General features: G+C 45.9%; 5 protein-coding genes across 9 annotated transcripts in view; 2 read left to right on the forward strand and 3 right to left on the reverse strand.

Annotated features, from left to right (window-relative positions):
• Window positions 1–33: 33 nt before the first annotated feature.
• On the reverse strand, window positions 34–2582 carry tbcb (tubulin folding cofactor B). 3 transcript variants are annotated; one of them, XM_049726567.1, is made up of 7 exons: window positions 2414–2582; window positions 1878–2014; window positions 1632–1775; window positions 1447–1543; window positions 1148–1360; window positions 904–976; window positions 34–822 (listed from the first exon to the last, which is right to left on the reverse strand). In XM_049726567.1, exons 2-7 carry the CDS (start codon window positions 1995–1997, stop codon window positions 708–710), a joined length of 762 nt encoding a protein of 253 aa, XP_049582524.1. In that variant the 5' UTR covers window positions 1998–2014; window positions 2414–2582; the 3' UTR covers window positions 34–707. The 3 variants fall into 3 exon arrangements, with proteins under 3 accessions (XP_049582524.1, XP_049582522.1, XP_049582525.1); XM_049726565.1 differs by having other exon boundaries at window positions 2402–2571; XM_049726568.1 differs by having other exon boundaries at window positions 1148–1339; window positions 2402–2570.
• Window positions 2583–3219: 637 nt separating this feature from the next.
• Window positions 3220–7939, forward strand: six5 (SIX homeobox 5). Its single transcript, XM_049726553.2, has 3 exons — window positions 3220–3971; window positions 4977–6400; window positions 6548–7939. The coding sequence occupies exons 1-3, from the start codon at window positions 3292–3294 to the stop codon at window positions 7225–7227; spliced, it is 2784 nt and encodes a 927-aa protein (XP_049582510.1). The 5' UTR covers window positions 3220–3291; the 3' UTR covers window positions 7228–7939.
• Window positions 7940–9359: 1420 nt separating this feature from the next.
• On the reverse strand, window positions 9360–14529 carry qpctla (glutaminyl-peptide cyclotransferase-like a). 2 transcript variants are annotated; one of them, XM_049726564.2, is made up of 8 exons: window positions 14400–14529; window positions 13505–13723; window positions 12862–13008; window positions 12451–12744; window positions 12044–12205; window positions 11681–11780; window positions 11484–11600; window positions 9360–11311 (listed from the first exon to the last, which is right to left on the reverse strand). In XM_049726564.2, the coding sequence occupies exons 2-8, from the start codon at window positions 13676–13678 to the stop codon at window positions 11166–11168; spliced, it is 1140 nt and encodes a 379-aa protein (XP_049582521.1). In that variant the 5' UTR covers window positions 13679–13723; window positions 14400–14529; the 3' UTR covers window positions 9360–11165. The 2 variants fall into 2 exon arrangements, with proteins under 2 accessions (XP_049582521.1, XP_049582520.1); XM_049726563.2 differs by lacking the exon at window positions 14400–14529 and adding an exon at window positions 13904–14009.
• A 1-nt stretch (window position 14530) lies between these two features.
• Window positions 14531–17968, forward strand: rrm1 (ribonucleotide reductase M1 polypeptide). The gene is made up of 4 exons (XM_049726554.2): window positions 14531–14701; window positions 15299–17280; window positions 17368–17556; window positions 17646–17968. The coding sequence occupies exons 1-4, from the start codon at window positions 14683–14685 to the stop codon at window positions 17853–17855; spliced, it is 2400 nt and encodes a 799-aa protein (XP_049582511.1). The 5' UTR covers window positions 14531–14682; the 3' UTR covers window positions 17856–17968.
• An 86-nt stretch (window positions 17969–18054) lies between these two features.
• sipa1l3 (signal-induced proliferation-associated 1 like 3) overlaps window positions 18055–23920 on the reverse strand; it is a 32820-nt gene continuing 26954 nt past the window's right edge. The window contains exons 12-23 of one of the 2 annotated variants that reach the window (XM_049726551.1): window positions 23299–23556; window positions 22994–23179; window positions 22706–22830; window positions 22378–22517; window positions 21872–22308; window positions 21575–21805; window positions 21183–21345; window positions 20900–21074; window positions 20672–20821; window positions 20469–20595; window positions 20317–20398; window positions 18055–20193 (exon numbers count right to left, since the gene is read on the reverse strand). In XM_049726551.1, coding sequence (XP_049582508.1) covers window positions 20005–20193; window positions 20317–20398; window positions 20469–20595; window positions 20672–20821; window positions 20900–21074; window positions 21183–21345; window positions 21575–21805; window positions 21872–22308; window positions 22378–22517; window positions 22706–22830; window positions 22994–23179; window positions 23299–23556 — 2263 coding nt within the window. In that variant the 3' untranslated portion in view covers window positions 18055–20004. Of the gene's footprint in view, window positions 20194–20316; window positions 20399–20468; window positions 20611–20671; window positions 20822–20899; window positions 21075–21182; window positions 21346–21574; window positions 21806–21871; window positions 22309–22377; window positions 22518–22705; window positions 22831–22993; window positions 23180–23298; window positions 23557–23920 lie in introns of both variants that reach the window. The other variant, XM_049726550.1, reaches the window with a different exon arrangement.

The following is a 23920-nucleotide window of genomic DNA, read 5'->3' on the forward strand; positions in this document are numbered from 1 at the left end:
AAATGTATTAACAAAATGACAGTGCATATTACGTATTTCTGAGGTCTTATTTATTTGCTTTAACCATATTTGTGCATACAAGACTGTTTTGGCTTACATCATAAATGTGTTAATTTTTTTAATGTAATGCTTTCTAGCACCCTATCACAAATTCTTGCCTGTTATTCAGTTAAATTTCAGATTTCCATGACAGGATTTCAATAAAAACACAACACACGTTGATAGTGCAAACATTTTCAATGAGAGGAATTCATTAATATAAAAATAAGAGGAAATACTTAATGTATCTACATGGAGGCTTGATGTTGATTGCTTAACACAAACAAATTGTTTGGAAACAAATATCTTCCTGTGGTACACACACATAGTATGAATACAGAATACATATTTCATACACGCTGGCATGAAGCAAGGGATACGAATGATGGGATATTTTTTGAAATGACGCGATTCAACAGGTACATCGGAAGGGGGTAATGTGGAAAAAAAAATATCACATGCGCAACCAAATCCTGCATAACCAAGATGATACAGTATAGGCCTTTGTTATTTCTACTACATTGGCAAGAATATGGGAAATTTCAAGCTAAAAACAAAAACCTGTTAATTCAATGTCAACTATTTGCGGTTCATGCCTATTGGAAAAGCCAAGCCGAGAAAACGGGTTCTTGCCAACGTCCTTCCATCATCTCTGACACCTCGCAGTTCTACATCTCATCTAAACCATAATCCTCCTCTGGAAAGTCTCCCACAACCACATTCAGTGGCTTCACGAACGCCCCGTAGTTCTTCTCACACTCAAAGTAGCGCTTCCCATTGCAACTGTGACGAAAGAAGACAATTAGAAACGAGTCAAATAATAATAATCCGGCGTGTTAAACGTGGGTGGAACGGCGCTCCCACCTGCCATCGTGCTTCCCCAACGGCTCGTCGTACTTGACACCCACCCAATAGCCTGGCTTGAAATCAGTGGTGCCTGTGACAATAATCAACAAAAATTCGTTTTTTTTTTCTTCAAGGTGGAAGGAATTGTGAGAAAGCAGAAAATGATGGGGAAAGATAATCAGGTGTATGACTTCCTTGGTCAAGAGGGAGCAAAAATCAGAACACAAACACTCCAGGTCTTCACGTATACGCTCGGCCTTACCAACAAACATGACCGTGCCAAGCTTTGTGGGCTGCCCAGGGACTTGGACTTGGCATCGGCTGCCCACAGAAATGGCTTCAGCCGCCTTCTTCTGTTCCTTCTCCTTTGCGATGTTCTCGGCTTTCTTCTTGGCCATCTCTTCCTCATTATAACGGCCGAGGGACTGCTTCTTCATGAAGGATCTTGCCGACTCTAAAGCGGAGAGAACAAACCCTTGATAATCTGTTATGGCTCTGATGTACTCATTCTGGTGATTGTTTGAAAACAGGCTAATGACATGTGTTTTTAAGCTTACTTACCTGCTCTCTGTTCATAAGCATCGTCTGACAGAGCAAATTTCTCCACTTGGGTGACATCGCTAAACTCTCCCAACTGGCCCCCACTTCGATCAATAACCTGAAGAGGAAAAGCAGTTACAGAAATAAATGCTCACTCTAACTAGCTTTCACTTTCTCTTAATCATCACAAAGCACAGCCCCCATACATGTATTCTGCAGTTGTCATCCACAGGATAAGAGCCCAGTAAAGCGTTGTCGTTGTCCATCTTCTGCAACAATTGGTCCGACGTGCTGAACAACTCCAGGTCCATGCTGGAGGCAAGAGCACCCACCACCATCTCCAGTTTGCCCTTATGCGGAGATAGATCAAATAAATAATGAGCATCTCTACACCCAGTTGAGGAAGTTTTTAGATGAGATAATTTGATGCACATTCATAGAAACTGGCTTACCTTCAGCTCTGCGATGGTGATGCCTCGATCAAACCTTCGGTTCACCTCAAAGGAGGATATGGTGGTCGTAAGGCGCACATTGACAGTGGGATTGGTAATAACCTTTACTGAACCATCCATCTTCTCCGACACCGATACTGTTTAAAAATAGAGAATGAGGAATTAATCTAGACACAATGGTAAACTAATACAAGACTTAATAGTAAATCAAACATAACTACCAGTACATTTTGATCACCATTGACTGTCTCCATTTAACGCAATGGAGTAAAAAGGAAGACAACGCCTACTTCTCCTGGGCAGCATTTTAATACTATACACGTCTAATTTTTTCATACAAAGGTTACAGTTTAACAAATACGACCGTAGTCGATTTAGTGCTACTCATTAGTTCACATTTTGTTATCGGTTTGATCTAATAGCAAACAGCACCTAGCCACAGGACGCATTAGCTGCTGGGGTGGCTAACATCGGCAACAAAGAATCTCAAAATAAACGGTTTGACTTTATTAAGAGTTCCTTACAAATATGTTTACTTTTGATTGAGACCGCGGTTGCGTTGTAAAGTAGAGGGTTGTAAAGTAGATCAGAATCTATAAGTCACGTTGTTGTTTTCCCAAACAATGTGTCAGCTCCTGTCGTCAAGTGGTGCTGCTGCTCTGCTCGCTGTTGGTGATGACAATTCCGGCTTCCGTCATTATGTCCCCGCCCTTATAGATTCAGTCATCCAATCACATCAGAGTACGAACAGTTGGACCAATTGGGTTTCAAGTGTGGCGGAAGTGGGAGGTAAAAGCGCCCGTACCAGTTGACATATTGATAACCAATCAGGGAAATGTAATTATTGCAAATGTCACACGATGGCGCTCTTCAATATTGTTTATATTACTAAACTCAAAACCCACCGTATAAATATTTTTTTTAACTTCTGACCAGTTAAATAATTCTACAACTACATACGTATTTTGACAACATGCACAGAACATTAATTAAGACCACATTAAATAGATAACATAAAGGGGCATTGTTTTGACCAGGGGTAAAACAAAAATTAAAGAAATTTAAGCAATTCATGTTTCAATACGAAAATAATCTCTTTGGGGGGTAAAAAACGGAATTAAATGGCTAAATGAAAAGCGAAGTGGATGCAAAGTTTGTATGCAAAAACAGCACACGCGCACACAAAACAGGAACACGCGAACACATTTTTTTAAAAAACAGGATTTCAGTGAATAAATAAAAAAAAAACGTGATGGATAAATGATTTACAATTTTATTTACTGACTTTTGTTGTGCTCGCTGAGGGGCGAAAAGGGGCGCGTCCTTGCCTGGTTGTCACGTTCGGCTCCACTAGTGCAGGAGAGAGGAGCGAGCAGGCGGAGGAGGAGGAAGGGAAAAAAAGTTCAAGTAAAAAATGGCTTCCTTGTCTCTGGAGTCCACAGAACAATCCGACAATAGCGCAGAGGAGCCCACCGCCGCGGAGGACGAGAAAGACGCGGACCAAGTAGCCGAACGCCTGCTTCAAACTTTCCAGCTCTCCGCGGTGAGTTTTTCCACGGAGCAGGTTTCGTGTCTGTGCGAGGCCCTCCTGCAGGCGGGCAATGTGGATCGCCTGTGGAGATTCCTCTCTACCATCCATCCCTCGTCCGAGCTGCTACGTGGCAACGAGACCCTGCTCAAGGCCCAGGCTCTGGTGGCGTTCCACAGGGAACACTTTAAGGAGCTATACGCGTTGCTGGAGAGCCACGACTTCCAGCCGTCCAACCACGTCTTCCTGCAGGATCTCTACCTGAGAGCCCGCTACAAGGAGGCAGAGAGGTCCCGCGGCCGCAGCCTAGGCGCCGTGGACAAGTACCGACTCAGGAAAAAGTTTCCACTGCCAAAGACCATCTGGGACGGCGAAGAGACGGTCTACTGCTTCAAGGAGAAATCTCGCAACGCCCTGAAGGAGTGCTACAAAAGCAACAGGTATCCCACTCCGGACGAGAAGAAGAACCTGGCCAAAGTCACCGGGTTGTCCCTGACGCAGGTCAGCAACTGGTTCAAGAACCGGCGGCAGAGGGACAGAACCCCGCCTGGGACGCACTGCAAGAGGCAAGAACGCGCATGCACACGAATCCATATTGTTCGAGTTCGACGTCCCTTGTGTTGACCTCCGTTTGTTTGGTTGTGTATGTCAACAAAGCGTGTCCGACTTCAGTCTATCTATACACGCACGTTCGAGGTGACAGCAGAGCGTGTTGCTTTGTTATGAAATGTGAGAAGCGTCAAGCGTCGTGAAAAATCACATTCTGCCCTGACTGGCGCACACACGTTAAATGGCAATAGCAACGGGGATGTGGGAAAATACAACACAAAATTAATCACTTCCACTTTTTTTTTAACTTGAATACTATTTAAATTTTACTTGAATACTATTTAAAAACAAAGAAAATACAATACAGTGCTGCAAAAATCACTTCCACATATTTATTTGTACTTGATCACTATTTAAAAACAAAGAAAATACAATACAGTGCTGCAAAAATCACTAATTCATATCTTTATTTGAATACTATTTCAAAATAATTCTCAAAGGGGAAGTCGAGTAAAAAAAACAATTGAAAACATTTTCTATGTGCCTTCTTCACTAGTGTAAATACAGAATTCGGATTGTGTTTATGGATTATGAATTAAGGGTTGGTCATTTGGCGTTCACGAGCAGAAACCGTAGGCACTGCCATGTTATTTTCACTCGACAGCAAGGGAAAATGGCAGCCCCCTGAGCTGGATCAAAACAAGTGAATTTTACTGCTTAATTCAATTTTCACCATCCAGAACCACCCGAGCGCCAACAATTATTATTCCAAGGTCTGTTGGAAGAAAACACAAAGCATTACACCATGTAAAAGAGGGAACAGAGAAGACCAACCTTATCTTATCATTGAAGGTTTTTGTGGTGGTCTGGAAGATACGCACTTTCCCAAAATCAAAAGCTAAGAAGTCTTAGTGATGGCTTACCTCTTGAGCTGTGAGGTCATGTTGCTGCACTTGCACAGATCTGTTTTTTTTATTTTTCATATTTCTGTCTCTCTAAAAGTACATTCTTTGGTGTTTCAGTGAGTCTGATGGAAACCACAGCAGTGAGGATGAGGCAAGCGCTATGGATGAAACCCCAGACAAAGCGGAGGAGCCCGCCGCCGCCGCCAAGGCCTCAGTCATCTCGCTCTCAGCGGTCAACTGCGCCTCGGCGGGTCAGCTGATCGTCAACGGCTCTGGCGGCTTCCTCACAGCTTCCCAACCGATACTGTTCAATGGAAACTCCCTCATCTCCGGTACCGGCGCTGGTGTCATCATCAACGGGCTGAGCTTGGGAGATGGCCAGAAAGTCACCCTGAGTCAAGTAGCCAGCTCCCCTTTGATAGTAAACGGGGCTCAGGTTCTAGGCAAACCAGAGGGTCCGCAGCAAGCGGTGTCCTTGGTAGATCAGCAGGTTTTGCCCATAGTCACTAAAGCAAACAGTCTTCCAGCAGTTGTCCTTAACAGTCACGCTTCACCGGTCTCCAACCCAACATCAGTCATCACTCTTCCCGTGCAATCCAAGAGCCAAAGTAGCAATGCGATGGATTTTATCGCCGTGCCAGAAGACGTGATAAAACAAGAAAGTAGTAAGCCAGCTTGCTCCTCTTCGTCACCTTCACCGCCAACCAGCCTTCCTTCGCTGGTTCTTGCACAAACCCCCCAGTGCCAGGAGGCCTTGCCCATCTCTAGCTCTGCCTTGCCCCTCTCAAGTCAGCAAGGTGAATATATCGTCTTCGCCAGTTCAGCCTCTCAGATAAACCCTTCGAGCTCGCTGGTCAACTCCAGTAACTCAACCCCTCAGGTGTTCTCCTTGCCCCAGGTTGTGCCTTCCATTCAGGGTATCCCGGTATCCCAGTTGGTTCAGCACTCCTCCATAGCACAGATGCCCCAACGTCCTCAGCTAGTCCCAGTTTCTTCTCTCACATCACCCGCTATCAACTTCCAAGGCCTTCCCACAATGACCAGGCAGCTGGATGCTTCTACACCCTTAGCTGACGGTTCCACAACCATCGTGTCAATCTCACAGGTACCTAGTACTCCTCTCCCACAAGTGACCCGGCAACTTGGGGCCCAAACCATCAACTCCTCCCCCACGAAACTCCAGACGCCACAGGTCATTTCTATCTCCTCCCCAACACAAGTGGTTCCAGTACCGCAAGCAAAATCCACTGCACCAGCCAAGTTAGTCCCCCTATCCGTCCCCCAGCTGGTGCCGGTCTCATCCATCCAGACATCTTCCACCATCTCGTTCCCCCAGGTGGTTCCTGCCAGTCCCTCTCTGTCCATGCCCTCAGCCGGAATGCCTATGCAGATCCTGGCTTCAGCGCCGGGTGGAATCAATCAAACTCCTCTCAGGCTAAACCAACTGAGACCGATTCAGAGTGTGGGCCCACCAACCAACGTGAATCCTGGTATGCATCTGCTCAATTCTGGGATCATTCAGCTACCTTCTGCACCTCAAGGTGACCTTTTGTCAATTCTCTGCTGAAAACATGTTCTTCATTTATTGTAGTACATAATTGTAAATTCACTTGGTTCTGTTTTATCTGTCTAAGCCATGTCTGCACATAATGCTAATGCTAACCCTCTATTATGTGCCTCCGTGGTAGGTAACCTTCTTCTGAGTGGAAGCCCTTACTTGAGTGTCCAGCAAGGGAAGCTGATTCTGACCATTCCGGCTGGCTTTCAACTTACTAGTTTGCCTTTGAAACCAGTTCCTGACCCTTCCCCCCTTCCAGCCAATGGTATGAACCTTGGTCTAACAGCAACAAACATCCCTGTAACGTCCCAGCTTTCAACTACCCCGGATCAGCCCACCAACATCCTCGCAACGTCTCCTCTGAACTTCCTCAATCCGCCCACCCCGTACTACACCACAGAGACTGTAAGTGCAGCCACCCAGACGACCACAGTTTCCTCTTCGACCACGCTAGACCAATCAGTCGCCCCTACCACGCCAAATGCTCTCTCGCCGGAGAGCATGCTTACCCTCAGTCCCATGTACGGAGGGGGGGTGACGACTAACATGCAGTTGTCCCAGCCGGCCTGGAGCCCGCTACCTCTTTCTGCCTCAGCCGGTCTGACTCTCTTTGACGGACGAGGGAAGGGGGACCTAGCTGTTGATCCAGCTCTGTTGGGTCTACCGGGTGGGGAGGCGCTGCTTCTGGGGAGTACGTCTCCGGAGCAGGATACCAGCTCCCCACTAGGGCATACCGAAGACATGGACGGGGAGACCAAGATTCTGACTCAGCTTCAGTCGGTCCCTGTGGATGATGATCTGGGCTTGTAGACATGTTTACCTACCACGTCTGAAAAAAAAAAAACAATCACACCACCGAAAAAACAATCAAATGGTGCCTTGTTAGTTTATCTTGACCTGTTCACTCTTGTACAACCATCGCAGCCTCAGCTAGCACCTCAGCTTTAATGGACAACATGGGACATCCATCAGTTTTCTACCGCTTAGCCTTTTCTGGAAAGTCGGAGTGTGTCCCAGATGACTTTGCGCTAAAGACCACACCCTGGATTGACCGCCAATCACTGACTGGTCACCTAAAGACAATCATTCACACTTGTATGCGTCTACAGTCTGCGAGTGAGCTTGAAAGCAATCCAACACCAGTTACACCAAAATGGACATCCTACTATTGATAGAAAATTGTGGAGTTTCAAGAGTAGTGGTGCTTTTCAAAGTGTGAGGTAATTCACCACAAGTATGTCAACCGACACTAGGTTAGCATGCGGCTTCCTTAGGCCACAAAACAACCTACAGGATATTTTGTACGTAATGCAACACGGGATTCTAGTACACGTTCACTTCTGTATCATTTTAACAAATCAAATATTTGCAAGGACGTAATTTCTCAAAGTGACATTTGAAAATTTAGCATACCTCAATGATTGCTTTTTGTTAATACCGTCCGTCTCGACCTTGTTAGGCAGCTTTTCTGGGTCATATTTTCTGGTGTCCATTTTAAGAACGCCAAAAAAAAAAAAGCAAATAGGAGCCAAAAAAAAAAGCAAATAGGAGATTTCCCAATATATATTTTTTTAGATTTCTCAAGCTGCTGTGCCTTCCACAGAGTTTTTGGGCATCTCACACTTTGAATAGCTCTGTTAAAAGAAACTGCATCCAGATTGAATTAATGGCCGTTGTGCAAGGAATGAGTACGACCGACCGCATTTGTTCTCGCAGCTGGTTCAAATGTTTCGCTACACTTGCACTGTGGATGTGTGTGGCTTTTTCTTGGCAGTGCAGTCGTCGCTCATAGTTTTGGAGGGAACACAGTAAACTATTCAGCAGACCATCTGGGAAGGGCACAGGTCTTGAAATAGTTGGGTGTTGGCTGACTTATCCAAAAATGCATTTTTTTGTTTTTATTGTTTATAATGTACTACCAAGGAGTCCAGATTTTTTATGTGACACAATATGTATGTTTTTAAAGCTTCCAGGGGCATCCGGTTGTATTTTACGAGCTGTATTTACCAATTGAATAACACGACTGCCCTTTTTTTAACATCAACTATGCAATTTTTATACTTCCGGACACTAAAGTGTCTCAAGTTGGTAAAAACTTAGGAGCGCAACGAAAGCTTTACGTTTCTCAACTCGACATCCCGATGCTGCGTGACACTAAAACACAGCAAAAAGTGCCTTATATTAAAGCTTATACGTTTTGAATCAAATGTTTTTAGATGTCTGCAACCGAACGAGACTCGTGTTGGAATAAGTGTGGTTTTTATTATCCGGTTCAAAAAATACGTTGATGTGTTGTTTTTGTATATTTTGCACATTGCATTCATACAATGTTTACGCCGTTGCTACAACAGTGTTTGGACACAAGACCTTAAAATTGTGGAAAAACTTCCATAATTCAAGTCTGAAATGGTCTTGTGGACCTTCCACTGTCAGCGGTGAAACATTTTGGCCATTAATGGTACACACACACACACACACACACTTTTTAAAGTCTTTGTCGTTACATTATGGCCATTTTTGTGGCAACATACAATGGCCATAAAAAGTCTACACACCCCAGTTCAAATGTGTTTTTTGTGATTCATTCTGAAATTTAAATGTGAGCTACACAACTCAACCATTTTGAAAAATCTTTTCAAAAAGGGGTAAATAGAAATGACTGTGATGTGGTTGTAAAAGTGTGCACACCCTCTTAACAGGTGTGTTTAGAAATAACCAATCGCATTCACATTCTTGTTAGATTGGATTAACCACAAATTTCTGATGTTCTATGATTTCCCCAACACCCACAGATTATTATTATTATTAAGGTTGACGAAAACAGGCCACGTTAATAGTTTTAAAATGTTAATGATGAAAAACTGGCATTTGAGCAGGGGTGTGTAGACTTTCTATACAAGACTGTTTTGTTTGTACATTTAAACCAAAACTCATTTTGTCCATTGGTGTTTCACGTTTTATTTGAAGAAAAAAGAAAATGACATTCATTTTCATCAGTTGTTCAAATAAATGTTTTAAGTGGTCGCATCAGATGGAAAAAAGATCATTTGTATTAAGCATTTAAATAACAGAGGGATAAAGGGAAATATGAATTTGTATGTCAAATATGTTTTGTCTGATGCATGAGCCATCTCTAACCAAAATCACATCAAGCCTGTTTGGGCAAATGCACAATTATGTATTTGGGAGTTTTAGCTTTCCTACCTGACACACACACACACACAAAGAACTCCAGCATTCACCAAAGATAATGTATTGACTATTTGATAGTGTTTGAAAAGGGATCACTTGTTTTGTTTTCTCCTCTTTTGTATTAAATGCATTCTATTTTTTATATTACACGCCAATGTAATAAAGTACATTTATATGACATAGTGTAATCGCTTGATTTTCCCCATTCAAAATCTAACTGTGCATTTAACCCGGATTTTTGGTTTGGACACTTATAAACACCTCCAGTAAATTTACAGATTGTTTATTTCTAAATATCACTTCATGCAATACACTCCATGAAGGCTCAAACACATAGTACATCTTGTACTGTGTGAAGCAGGTTGCGCAAGATGAGCCAAAAGTTACTCTGCATTTCATCTACTGTTAACATTTGACTGCTCAGGCTTTGCATATTCTGTATTGCTGTATGTTTTTCCCTCGCTCAAAAGCAGTTGCTCTACAACTTTGGTGTTTCCAACAATGGCGGTAGTAGTGGATCTTGTTATAAAAAAAAATAACATGAATACCTTTGCCGTCGATGACAGAAAAATGTCAGTGATTTTGCAACGCTGCTCCAATGTCAATTGGCGAGGCTGGTGTGCTTACAAAAAGTGCAAAGCTTGAGCCGTTAAATGCTGATGGCCTCACATTCGTGATTTGAATGATACCTGAAACAAAAAAGGAAACATGTAGTGACTTTTGGGTCACACCGAGGAACCCTTGGTCCAAAAACCCTATGACCCATATTCGAAACATGGTCCCTCCGCTTACTGAAATCCATCATGTTTAGGCACGGTCCAATATTAGGTTTTAACAATGAGCAAAAATGATATCACGGCATTAAAATTACTTGTCTAAAATGACCTTTGGAGAAATATTTGTTTTTTTACCATTGTATTGCTCCCTACCTCCGTGTATAACTGCTCGGAAGGAGAACAAAAAACATTGGAGGCAATTAACTACTCAACTCTGCAAGGAGCAAAATCCTAAGAGAGCTCATTACCAGTGACAGCCAGTATCCGGGGTTAGCGAAACCTTGACTTGTCAAACCGGTAATTGGCCCATGCCTAATCATGTATTGCAGTCACCATCATTAATACGTTAAGAAACTATGGCTTAAGAACGTGACTAGTCAAGAAATAGTGCGCCGGTTTTATGGTCAATAAATAACTGTGGCTGTAATCCTGCTGGAAAAATCTGCTTTGATACAGATTAAAAGTGACAAATTGGAAGATTTTCACAATTTCTTGCAGGTAAAACATTCCATCTTTTTTTTTTTTTGTACCGCATTTCAGTGTTTTGACATTGACCTTAAAAAAGTCTCATTTGTGCATTTAAGATTTATGGGAGTAAGGAGAAAGGCCGAGTTCAGAGAAATAAAAGCAATTCATTGTTCAGATCTGCTAACATGTATGCAGTAGAAAAAATACTTGACCTAGGACACAGCGGTGAGAGATCTTCAGCTGGTGTCCACTTGACTGACATTTTCTCACTCCAGTCCTTCAATTTCCTTCAGAGTTGATGAGAAGTGGCCATCATAAGCCTAAATATTCAGCCAGGAACACAGCAATGACTTTGGTCAGATTCTCCACGGTGGGACGATGGATGTTCTCCTCGGTGTCGTCCATTGTGTGCCAGACGTCCGGGAAGGGCGTGGCGATGAGGTGGAGGACAGGCACGCCTGGAGGTGATGGACAGGGAAACGTGGAACATCAAGTCCAAAATAAGGCTCGCTGGCACAAAGGTTCATATTATTGACCGTGGGCAAAATTGTATCTTCTATGCCGTCTTATCAAATCTGCATCTAGCATCTTAGTAGCCATATTTTACTTTGTGTCATGTGCATCATTCACCTCTATGGAGGAAGGGAGTATGATCATCCTCAACTTTTCCAAACACCACGTCCTTCCTGAAGTAGGTCTGCTCCAGGGGGTGCGCCGCCAGCAAACCTTGACGGTGGAGGCGCTTCTCTGTCAACGAGAGGCCGAGAAGGGGGTTAGCGTACATTAGATTTGCTTCTATTTGTTGTGAACCCCCCTGGTGCACGTACCTGCGGCTATCAAGCGGTCAAACCAGCGTGCCGTGTTTTCAAAGTGGTTCACAATCATTGGATTGGGAGGACCCAGAAGGTCGAGCAGCAGCAAGAGGTCCTGGAAAGTCAATTGAAGGTTGATACAGTAACTTGTGTTTTTTTCCACATAAAAAAATATTTTAAAAAAACCTAGCCAAAAATATTGCATTTTCTGCCAACATTTAATAAATTCAATGGACAAACTTGTGTTGCTAATTCTGATGTGCCTGTCCTGGCCACCTGGTGGCAGTATAATCCATACAAATACAAAGAGACAATCCCAGCTCCTCATTAAAAGCTGCAGTAAGATAAACTGCAACATAGCACCACTGTATTCCTCACCACAGTGTTTAGCAGGGTGGTATACATGGCGCCTGCAGGGTATGGCGTGGAAGCCATGCGCTCAGCCAGGTGACGGGAGCCGTACAGTGAATCGGTCATGGTCCATTTCTCAAACGACTCTTCCCCGTCAAAAAAGACCAGCTGCAGAGTGACTTGAGGCCTCTGTGAATAGACAACAAAAGAAGAGCATGAGATGGTTATATTGAAATAAAGTAGGTTAACTTTTAATTTGGAGTGAAGGGAAGCAAAAATAATTTGCTTTGTTGGTCCTCCCCCGCTATACGTACAGTAAATGTATGCTTTACTATATCATAAAGACTTTTGTGTGATTGAAACAACAAAGCCAGCTGGGGGAAAAAAAAAATAAAAGAGTTACAACCATACATGTATGTGAGCCTTCAACTCACCTGTCTTTTGTAAGCCCTGAGCTTGTTATCCAGTGCGGTAGCCAGCTCCAGGATCATAGCGCAGGGCACCGCCGAGTCACTTGCCCCGAGGAACACCCTGTGCGGGAACTGTTTGTCCCGAGGCAGTGCCTTGGAGTCGTAATGGCACGTCAGCAGCAGCTTGCGAGGGGCCATGGGGTCGAGAGTGGCCATGACATTTGTGAATATAACCTGCCCTTTTGGCGTGACAGACAGAAAGCGATCCAATTCTAAGTCCCAGCCAGCGGACAGCGGGGACAGCGTGGATATGATGTGCTGCGGGAGGAGGAGCATTTAATGACTTTATAGCGCACTTGAATCAATTTCAATATATATCAAAGACTGCAAAAAATCAAAGCCATGATGCACAAAAAGAAATCTACTGAGATTTACCTGCTGCACCATCCTGCTGCCTTCCGTCCCGGGTAGCCTTTCGATCAGGATAGGCCTCAGGTGTCTCTCCCATATGCGATTTAGCTGTATTTGAGATACCAGTTGCTGGATTTGTGCTGCACTGTACTGGGTGTGTTTGTGGTACCACTGGAAAGGCCACAAAATATGAATGAACCTTTGAAAATTCAACAATGTAAAAAATGTTTGGGCTTTTGGGTAAACTTCAAGATGAACCAAAAAGGCACTGTAACTTCTAAAAGTGAAATGAATTGGATATTTTCTAAACTTTTAAATGCACCAACTGTCCAGCTGTTTTCATACATGTGCACAGAATGTTCTCTAACCTGTTGAACAGGTGTTTTGATACATAAAATCCACAAATAGTTATTTCCATGACTTATAAGTGACTCTTCCAGTCTATTTGTAACATTTTGATAAAAAATCTTTTTTTTTCTATGGTACTTACTGTTTCTAATAGGCCGTCTTGGTCTCTTAATGACCGCACAATGTAAAGAGATTAAAGACAAATACTGTTGAATAGTTGGAATTTTTTTTTTTTTTTTTAAAACACACATTTTTGGAATGACTTGAGACAATTCCAATGTTCATCTAAATGTGTACCATGAGATGTCATTTGTTTTACCTTATCTTTGTACAGATCTGCAACCCGCCCGCGGTCCGCAAAGGGGACGTTGGTCAGGTAAAACAGGAGCACCAGGGCGACCACGAACAAACCGAGGAGACACAGCCTTGTCCAACGGTCACGGTCGGTGCCCTGCCGCGGGCTGGGCATGTGCCGCCTGGAGGACTTGGACATGAGAGCGGCTGCAGAGATCCAGTCAGCGGGTTCCAAATCAAATCACTACGTGTCCGTACATGGAGCACGTGAGGGGGCAAGTAACACAGGAGGCGGGACTTGGTGACAAGTCGTAGAAACAAGCTTTACATCTTCCAAGCGCTTAAGTTTACGTTGACGTAACTTGTTCTAACATGTTTTTTAAAGACAACTACACGTTATCGTCGCACAACATCATTAACTTACCAAATTATCCACGACTAATAGATAACATACAACATATTTCGTGGTTAGCGAGGGTTTTGTAAGTATTTTCACTTCCGGGTTTTTGTTGGCTTTGTGACGTTCTTCTTTTTACAATAGCAGTTAGCAAACAACGTTTTTGGATCTTTACCGCCACCATCTGGTTAATGAGTGCAAAACACCCATTTGATTTAATTACACGACTGACCGCAAATGAGGCTTTTCCTTTTAGTTTCAGAACACAAAGGAGCCTTTTCCTTTCAGTTTTGTTTGGACTAATATCAGTTTTATATCTTAAAACATTTGTTTACGTGTATCGCTGTTCTAATTTTGAACAGCATAGTATACTTTGTCGCTTCCCACTGGAGAGAGAAGCATTTTTCAGATTGTCCTTGAAGTAAAAAAAAGGAGCATCACTAGTTCTTAACAATAATTGTTCATCAACTGAAAATTTGTATTGTACATCTAAACAAGCAGAAAAATGTACTTTAAAACGTACCGATTGTCTCTCCTGAAATAAGAGCCGGCCTTTTCTCGATGCGTTTTACGTCATGTAGTTCTTATTGGGGGGGACGCGTGACGAGCATCAGCTTTCCCGTTGCAGATTGGTCAATGTCTCGGCCTTCCTTTCCCTATGAATATAACGTTGGCAGGAGTTAGGCAATCATTTTCTCCCGCGCTGTTTGCGCTCCAACAGCACTCGGCGGGCGAAAGAACATTTTGGCGGTGTAGACAGGACAACTCCGTAGCTGCTCTGTAGGAGATCCAACAACGTTGCCAAGATGCATGTGATTAAGAGAGGTGAGTGGCAACCCTCAGATCCTCGTCTCTTCCGTTTTGGCTTCCATATTGCAAGACGAAAATAAAACATTTTGTGTCATAATACCTTTGCAAGCGAGCAGATTTGTCTCACACGGGCAAAGTTGAGCCTGTACGATGCAGAGTTAGTTAGCGACACACAACAGCTAACTTGGCTTTTCTAGGTGGATTAATTGAAGCAAAGCAAGCATGTTTGGTTAAAATAACTTTTTAACAGCACTACCGCTCAGGAGTGGATGCAGTGTGTCTTTTCCTTCTTGTTCTTGGCTGAGTTTCTTGAGGGTTCTTTGTCATAGTTGGCGCCAAACGTACGAACGCGCAAGCGCACACGGGCACACCTTTACATTCAAATTTTTATGCCGACTTTAAATGTAATTCTTTAACCTCAAATTTGAACTCTCCTCTGCCACAAATGACTTCAAATTTACTTGTGTGAACAATTTCGACTACAAACCTTGTGTACCCTGAGAAAGGGTAAGGTAGAAATAAAATGGATAAAAGTATAATATTTCCAAAAAGCTGTCGTTGGGCCTTTACAAAGATGGGAGTTGTAATGGCCTCGGTGTTGTTGTATTCCAGATGGCCGCCAAGAGCGTGTCATGTTTGACAAAATCACCTCCCGCATCCAGAAGCTTTGCTATGGCCTCAACTCGGACTTTGTGGACCCGGCCCAGATCACCATGAAAGTGATCCAGGGCCTGTACAGCGGCGTGACCACGGTGGAGTTGGACACGCTTGCGGCCGAGATCGCCGCCACGCTCACCACCAAGCACCCTGACTACGCCATCCTGGCGGCGCGCATCGCCGTCTCCAACCTGCACAAGGAGACAAAAAAGGTGTTCAGTGAGGTCATGGAGGACCTTTTCAACTATGTCAACCCGCTCAACCGCCGCCACTCACCCATGATCTCCAAGGAGACGCTGGATGTGGTTATGGAGCACAAAGATCGCCTCAACTCGGCAATCATCTACGACCGCGACTTCTCTTACAATTTCTTCGGCTTCAAGACCCTGGAGCGCTCGTACCTGCTCAAGATCAACGGCAAGGTGGCGGAGCGACCGCAGCACATGCTGATGCGGGTGGCGGTGGGCATTCACGGCGAGCGCGTGGACGCGGCCATCGAGACGTACAACCTGCTGTCAGAAAGGTGGTTCACTCACGCCTCGCCCACGCTCTTCAATGCCGGCACCAACAGGCCGCAGTTGTCCAGCTGTTTCTTGCTGGCCATGAAAGACGACAGCATCGAGGGCATCTACGACACGCTCAAGCATTGTGCCCTCATCTCCAAGTCGGCAGGCGGCATTGGCGTGGCGGTCAGCTGCATCCGCTCCACGGGCAGCTACATCGCCGGTACCAACGGCAACTCCAACGGCCTGGTGCCCATGCTGCGCGTCTACAACAACACGGCGCGGTACGTGGACCAGGGCGGCAACAAGCGGCCCGGTGCTTTCGCCATGTACCTGGAGCCGTGGCATTTTGACGTCTTCGACTTCCTGGAGCTGAAGAAGAACACTGGCAAGGAGGAACGCCGCGCCCGAGACCTGTTCTACGCCCTGTGGATCCCGGATCTTTTCATGAAGAGGGTGGAGAGCAACCAGGACTGGTCGCTCATGTGCCCCAACGAGTGCCCCGGCCTGGACGAGTGCTGGGGCGAAGAGTTCGAGGAGCTCTACACGCGCTACGAGAAGGAGGGCCGGGTCAAGCGGGTGGTGAAGGCCCAGCAGGTGTGGTACGCCATCATCGAGTCGCAGACGGAGACGGGCACGCCCTACATGCTCTACAAGGATTCGTGCAACCGCAAGAGCAACCAGCAGAACCTGGGCACCATCAAGTGCAGCAACCTGTGCACAGAGATCGTGGAGTACACCAGCCACGATGAGGTGGCCGTGTGCAACCTGGCCTCCGTGGCGCTCAACATGTACGTCACGCCCGAGCGCACGTACGACTTCAAGAAGCTGGCGGCCGTCACCAAAGTCATCGTCAAGAATCTCAACAGAATCATTGATATCAACTACTACCCGGTGCCTGAGGCGGAACGGTCCAACATGCGTCACCGGCCCATCGGCATCGGCGTCCAAGGGCTGGCCGACGCCTTCATCCTCATGCGGCATCCCTTCGAGAGCCCCGAGGCGCAGCTGCTCAACACCCAGATCTTCGAGACACTTTACTACGCAGCGCTGGAGGCCAGCTGCGAGCTGGCCGCCGAGCACGGCCCCTACAAGACATACCCAGGCTCACCTGTCAGCAAGGGGATCCTCCAGTATGACATGTGGCAACGGACACCCACAACATTGTGGGACTGGGCGCTGCTCAAAGAGAAGATCGCCAAGCACGGGGTGAGGAACAGCCTGCTGCTGGCACCCATGCCTACCGCCTCCACCGCGCAGATCCTCGGTAACAACGAGTCCATCGAGGCGTACACCAGCAATATCTACACGCGTAGGGTGCTCTCCGGCGAGTTCCAGTGTGTCAACCCGCACCTGCTCAAGGATCTCACTGAGAGGGGTTTGTGGGGTGAGGACATGAAGAACCAGCTGATTGCTAACAACGGCTCCATTCAGGTTAAATATCTTCAGAACATAAAAATCTACAGTATAGCAGGAGGATTACTGTATTCCTAATCCTTGTCTTGTTTTTCTTCTCTCCAGGAAATTGCTGGGATCCCCGATGACCTCAAACAGTTATACAAAACCGTGTGGGAGATCTCCCAGAAGACGGTTCTAAAGATGGCCGCCGACCGAGGGGCCTACATCGACCAGAGCCAATCGCTCAACATCCACATCGCAGAGCCCAATTACGGCAAACTGACCAGCATGCACTTCTACGGTTGGAAGCAGGTAGGTGTCATGAAGAGGCCGAGGAAGGATTTACACATAACAGAAGCTTTCTTAGCGTGTACTTTAAATTGTCATCCATCTGCTCCCAGGGACTGAAGACAGGCATGTACTACCTGCGCACCAAGCCAGCCGCCAACCCCATCCAATTCACACTAGACAAGCAGAAGCTGAAGGAGACCTCCGGCCTGACCAACGGCACCGCAGAAATAATTCCCGAGGAAGACGTCAAGGAGCGCAACACGGCCGCCATGGTGTGCTCTCTGGAGAACAGAGACGAGTGCCTCATGTGCGGTTCTTGAAGGCTTCCACCATTCCGCTTGCATCTAACTCCAACTATCCTGTTGAACAGCAGCAATTTTGTTCTTAAGTGTTAATATTCATTAAATAAAAACCGTAACATGTTTAACAATAAGTGGTTACCATGCTTCTCGGCTGCAATAGTCGTAGTTCTGCGATCTAGAGATTTACCTGAGGTCTATTACAAGGTAAAAGCGTACAAAAACTTAAGAATTCATTTTATTTTTTTATAAAATGAAGACATAATTTACATTTTAAAATGTACACTTGTTACAACCCAGAGCAAACAGAAGAGGAAAGACAATAATAACAGTACCTGCTCCTCACATCCTCACTGTTGTATGCATTACAACCAAAAAATAAATTATCAAAACATATAGAAAGGAAAATTGTACATTACCATTACTGATTTGTTCAACATGGATCACCGTAGGCTATAAATAGCTTCATCATACATTAAAAAAAAGAAGCAATTATATTTAGAAAAACCCTTTTTTACATGAGAAAAACAAGATGTAGACACCTCGGAGGAATTAATGTGATCTTTCATCTGCAGGGTTGGGAAATCCACAGAGAGCGTGTGGTTTAAATGGACTTGGGTTTTTCAGAGCTTTTTAAAATTGCATGGCAGTTTGGATCAGGTTGCCCGCCCTTGATATGTTCCATTTACATGTGCCTGTCCTCAGTCACCATCAAACCATTCCACAAACGTCATATTTAACTTCACTAATTTCCTACCAGAAGAAAGAAGCCTTAAAGGGAAAGCCAAGATGCTATTTTTTTTTTTTCCTCAAAACAGTACCTGTGGTGGTGTAGCCTTTAGGTCCAGTATCATAAGGAACCTGAGCCAAGTATTCAAACAGTTCCAGTCATCGCAAACAGTGTTATCGGAGTTATCAAAAAGTACCGGCAGCCGAAAAGGACAAAACTGTCTTTCTGTATGAAAAATAGATCAACAGTATATAAATAGGAGTTTTCTTTCACAGACGGAACAGGGGCATTTTGTCTCCCAAGTGTACAGTAAATGATAATAGAAGCACAATTTGCCTTTTTTGTTTTATAAAGACGAGTATAGAAATAGCTTGAAATTCTGGAAAGAAAATATATATACTTTTTGGGATAGAGTAGGAGAAAGAACAAATTGTTTTTAGTAGCCTAGCTTAGTTTAGCTTATTGTTAAGAGGGGTTGATGGGGGGGGAACTGTCACCCATATGGCTTGTGGCGTTGTTAATGTAGTTATGCTTGCCGCAATGATTAAAATGATTGCATTGTAGGAAATGCTAATTAGCAAGCTAATTAGTGCGCAAAGCCATTGCAAATGCTAACAGTCTCCCACTTATCTCTGATAAAACATGGAGAAGACATTGGTGGGAAATGCTAATTTACGCTCAAAGCTATTGAAAAAGTGTGGCTTGTGATGTGTAAGCTTAATGATGAAATGAATTATGACATTAGCAAGAAATATCAATTTGCTAGTTAGTTAGCCGGAAAAGCCGCAGAAAACATTACTTAGCTCAGCGATAAAAGAACGTTAAGACATTAGTGAAATATCCTAATTAGCCAGGAAGCTAGTTCAAGCTTTGTGGCTATGTGTTAGCTCAATGCTTAAAATAGATAATTAGTGCTAAAAGCTATAGAAAACACAAGTAAATGAGCGCAAAAAGATTTGGTGAATGTTGGAGGTGCAGGTGAAACACCTTCACTACCTCCGCCTCCGAGTACTAAAGGTCCTCATTGTAAACGATGAGGGTCCACGAGTTTTCCGTAAACTAGTTTGTTCATCACCCAGTTGTCGTCGTATAAACACGCGCACACCATTCACGCGCGCACTCTTGTATTCCAACAATAACATCAGTACAATACAGATGATATAAACAGGTAAGCGTGTACCTCACAATGGTCGTATGTACAGTACTTAAGAATGTGTAGAGCTTCCGGGACTTCAAGTGCATTGTGGGAGATGTAGTCTATCACACTGTTTTTGCCAGGAACAGTATTTAGGCCTCTCTAGGTGATTCAAACTGTTTCCTTGAACATAGGAACCGAACATCCAAGACCTAGAAAAATAAGCGGCTCAGAAGGGAGGATTGGGTGGGGGGGGGGGGGGGGGGGGGTGTTTCCAGTTTTAAGGCAGTTCACTCCAGTCGCGTTCACTCCCTTTTGGGCGGCGCCTGGTGCACGGCGGGGTGTGCATCGCGCTCGCCCTCGCCCAGGTGGCCAAAGATTCGGTTGAACTTGCGCAGCTGCTCGCTGGCTGTTACGCTCTCCTCCTGCAGCCGCATGTTGTTCTCGCGCAGGTTGGCCATCTCGGCCATGAGCGCAAACTTGTCGTGCTTCTCCTGAGATGACACACGTGTAGAATATGACACTGGCTTGACGGATTTAATTAGCCTGAAGTGTTTTTGGTATGACTTAAGCGCAAGCCTCAAATAAACCAAAAGACTGAAGTGTAATTCACTCACTTTTTCCAGGTCATTGTTGAGCTGTTTCAACATCACCTCCAGATGGTACAGACGCCCTGACAAATCGTTGGGCGCCTCGTCGCTGTAGGGGTCAGAGTCCATTTTAACGTTCAAGAAGCGTGTGCGAGATGAATGCGTGAAAAGTAAGGTACCCGCTTAAGGTGGGCGTGGTCCGTGGCGTCTGAGGCGTGGGAAACTGCACAGGACTGCTGGCAGGCCTCATGTCCACGCCTTCCCCACGTGTCTCGGTCAGCGAGAAGAGCGACACGGCTCTTTGTGCTGGAAGGAGAAAACCTGATTGGACGAAAAGTTGGCAGTTGTCCACGAGTGGCAGGAAGTTAGATGAAGTGTTCACCTTCATAGACTTTGGCAGCGTTGACCAGGCTGGACCACTCTAGTCCGCAGGCCGTGTCAGGCAGGGGCATGAGACCGGGATCCAGCCTCCTCAGCGGGGGGACTTTGTCTTTCACCTCAGTAAGGGACAATTCCGACGCAGACAGCGGCACTGCGGGGGAAACGCTTATGAGTGCAAAAAAAAAAAAAAAAAAAACGGGCATGTCGGCCATAAACCAGTGCGACTCACCCTTCTTGGTCTGCGGGTGATTGGAGGAGGCAGAGTGCTTGCGTACGGGCAGCGTGCACGTGAAGAGCATGTCCACGGGGGCCGACTGGTTTTCCGAGTTGGCGAAGCTGGCGTCCCTGCGACCGCTGCACAAAGACTCGTCGGAAAAGGTGCGCTGCAGCGTGCGCCTGGGAGACTGCAGCGGAGAACAACGTCACAATAGTGACAAGTGAAATCGATCCTATTCCTTCGGTAGAATAATAATAAAGGTTGGTTTTTGTGCACATGTGACTTTGGTCCTTACCGGATCCCGCTGCGGAGACTCTCCCAGGTTGTCCATGATGATCAGTTTCTTCAGATCGTCCTCGATGGTGCTCTTGTACGTCCGTCGCGGAGAGCGCAAGTCTCTCAGAGACGCTCGCAGTCGCGGTTGTCCAAACACATTCTTCGAGTTCACGTCCACCTGACTAAAAGACATCGACACCAAATATGGAGGCTGTAATTGGCAAGCACTGCCTAAAGATGCCACAAAATGGCGCCACAACGACATTGTTATTATAAACAACATGGCTTTTGTCTTATCTCAAATTTGAACAATTTGCCAATTTTTTTCTTGACTTGGAATACAACAGAGTGACTTATTTCATTTGACACTACAGAAGATATAAAAGTAATGTAAGAGGATGACCAACGTACATTTTGCTGTTGCCGCTGTCGGAGCCGGACGAGGTGTTTGCGTTTGAAGGTGACGGGCCGCCGTCTTCGGGCTGCAAGGTGCTCGGTCTGCTCTTTCCGTAAAAGGCTTTGGGGGCGGAGCTAGAAAGAGGGGTGGAGCTCAGGTGCGCCGACGTGGGTGTGGTGGTCGAGGCGCGGACGGGGCGTGCTTTGTCCACCGTGGGAGTGGTGTAACCCTGAGGTGTGTAGGCTCTGGAACACAACAATATGAAATATATCCATTTGTTTATGATCGTCCACAGTGACATGTTTTATTACCTTGGTTTGAAAGTGTCCATTTTTTCAGCGCTGGATTTAGGAGGGAACGTCCGGGTGCGATACCCTTTGTTCTGACGGGCAGTGGCCGAAATGTCGGTTGACGATTCCCGTTTCTTGGCGTCCCCCCCGCCGCCGCTCCTTCTCATGGACAGCTCCTGGTTGTACGGGCTGGACCCGTGCGAAGGCTTATGGGATTGAGCGCCCGAAACCTGGCGACTGTTGTGATTGTTATAGTAGGCCGGCGCGTCGATGCCGCTGTCGTTGGATCCGCCCTTGTTAAGGTGGTCCGGATCGGGCTCGGCGGGGTCGCTGGGGAAACCCCCGTTTCCTCTGTCGCCCGCCGCTCCTCCGTCGAACCAGCGCTCGTCGCTGTGGCTGCTGGAGGCGTTACTGGACAGCGTGTTGCTGCTGGAGGGGCTGGAGTACTGGGTCTCACCCTGAGGCAAGCAAATGAGTAGTTAAGGACGGAAGGTGACACGGTGACCGTTTCGAATAGTGACTCCAACCTTTGAGTGTCTGTTTGGGGAGTCTTTCCCTTGGACGTCCGGTCTGAGTCTCCTCTGGCTCTGGCCCCCTCCGCCTCCTCCTCCACCACCAGCAACAGCCTGCACCCTGGACGCTACCACTGGAACATGCCAGATGGGTTCTACATGCAAAAGGGAGAAACACCATGATTCAAATAAACAAATAAAAACCTACAAAAAAAAAAATTCTGGATGTTGAGGCAATAAGATAATAATGAGCATCTACATCACACAATTGATCCACACTGGACCATTGATGTAAACAATTTGTTGGGGGTTCAAAATGGAGGCCGGCTGGGGAACAACGTACCGGTTTTGCAGCGCTCCATGGTGCTCTCCTGACTGGTGAAGCCGGACGACGAGTCTCCGCTGGACATGAGGTCCATGCCAAAGTGGGGCTCGAAGGGCAGCAGGGCACGCTGTCCTGTTCCATATCTGCACAAACATTGGCCAACGCATTCCGGAAATGATTTTAACTTGTACGGACGGATATTTGCTTCCTATTTTGCATCTCAATTGCATAAAACCTGTAGCATACGTATTTCCATCTTTGGTTTGACTGACTTATGACATCATCTGACTTACGACACCCACTCACCTATCCGGTGAAGGTTTGTAGCGCACAAAGGGCCCCGGTGAGATTCCGGATGGCCCCATGGTGGGGAGGACCACCAGGCCCGAGGAAGGCGACGAGAAGCTGGCTGAGGGGTTTCTGTACGGGAGTAATCGATCACCTCCTGCAGGTGATGAGATGCTGTAGTGGTTCTCTGGGTAGCTGACCGGTCTGAGCAGACAAAAAAGGAAACAAATATGAATATAAATAAAAATATCAATTGAAAAAAATAAAAATTAAAAATAAAATATGAGTTTTTAGGGGGTTGGTTGATGACTTGTCTCTCTCACCTCTTGGAGTTGAAGTGCTGAGGTTCCCTGTAGGGAACGGGCATCAAAGCCTTGTGGGCGGAACGCAGTGGCGGAGGCGCTAGTGGGGGGCCCATGGGGGCCCATCGTTGCGGGTTGGTGGTGCCGAGTAGCCCCTGAGGAACAGGCGGGCTGTCCCAGCGCCAACCCGAGCGAGGGGAGGCTCGGTAGCCCGCCGCCAAAGGCTCAGCTTCGGGCTTCTGCTCCATTGTCTTCATCTCATATTCCTCCGTGCAGCCCCTGAAAGAGTCACAAACAAAGCGAGCGGTTCGTAAACATTCCGCTCCAATCCTTTCGTGAAAGAGCCGCACCGCGTAGGAAAACTCGCAGCCGATCATGGAGGATACTAATGAGCTCCCCTGACACGGACAGGAGCAGAATGAGAGGAGAGCAAACTGATTATTGGCACAACAGGACTCCATCTCGCCTACTGAGGGACGGAGGTCGAGTACTATGCGTGCGTAAAATACCGTCCAATCAAATCAAAGAGCATTTCACACTTGGCCTTGATCTACAGTATATGCTGAGCAGATTGTTTTTAAAAATTGAAAGGGCTCCCTGAAGAAAAGCCAAGCTCGCACAGCGAGAACGTAACCTCTACGCA

Source organism: Syngnathus scovelli, chromosome 7 (genome assembly GCF_024217435.2).
Source record: "Syngnathus scovelli strain Florida chromosome 7, RoL_Ssco_1.2, whole genome shotgun sequence".
Taxonomy (NCBI): domain Eukaryota; kingdom Metazoa; phylum Chordata; class Actinopteri; order Syngnathiformes; family Syngnathidae; genus Syngnathus; species Syngnathus scovelli.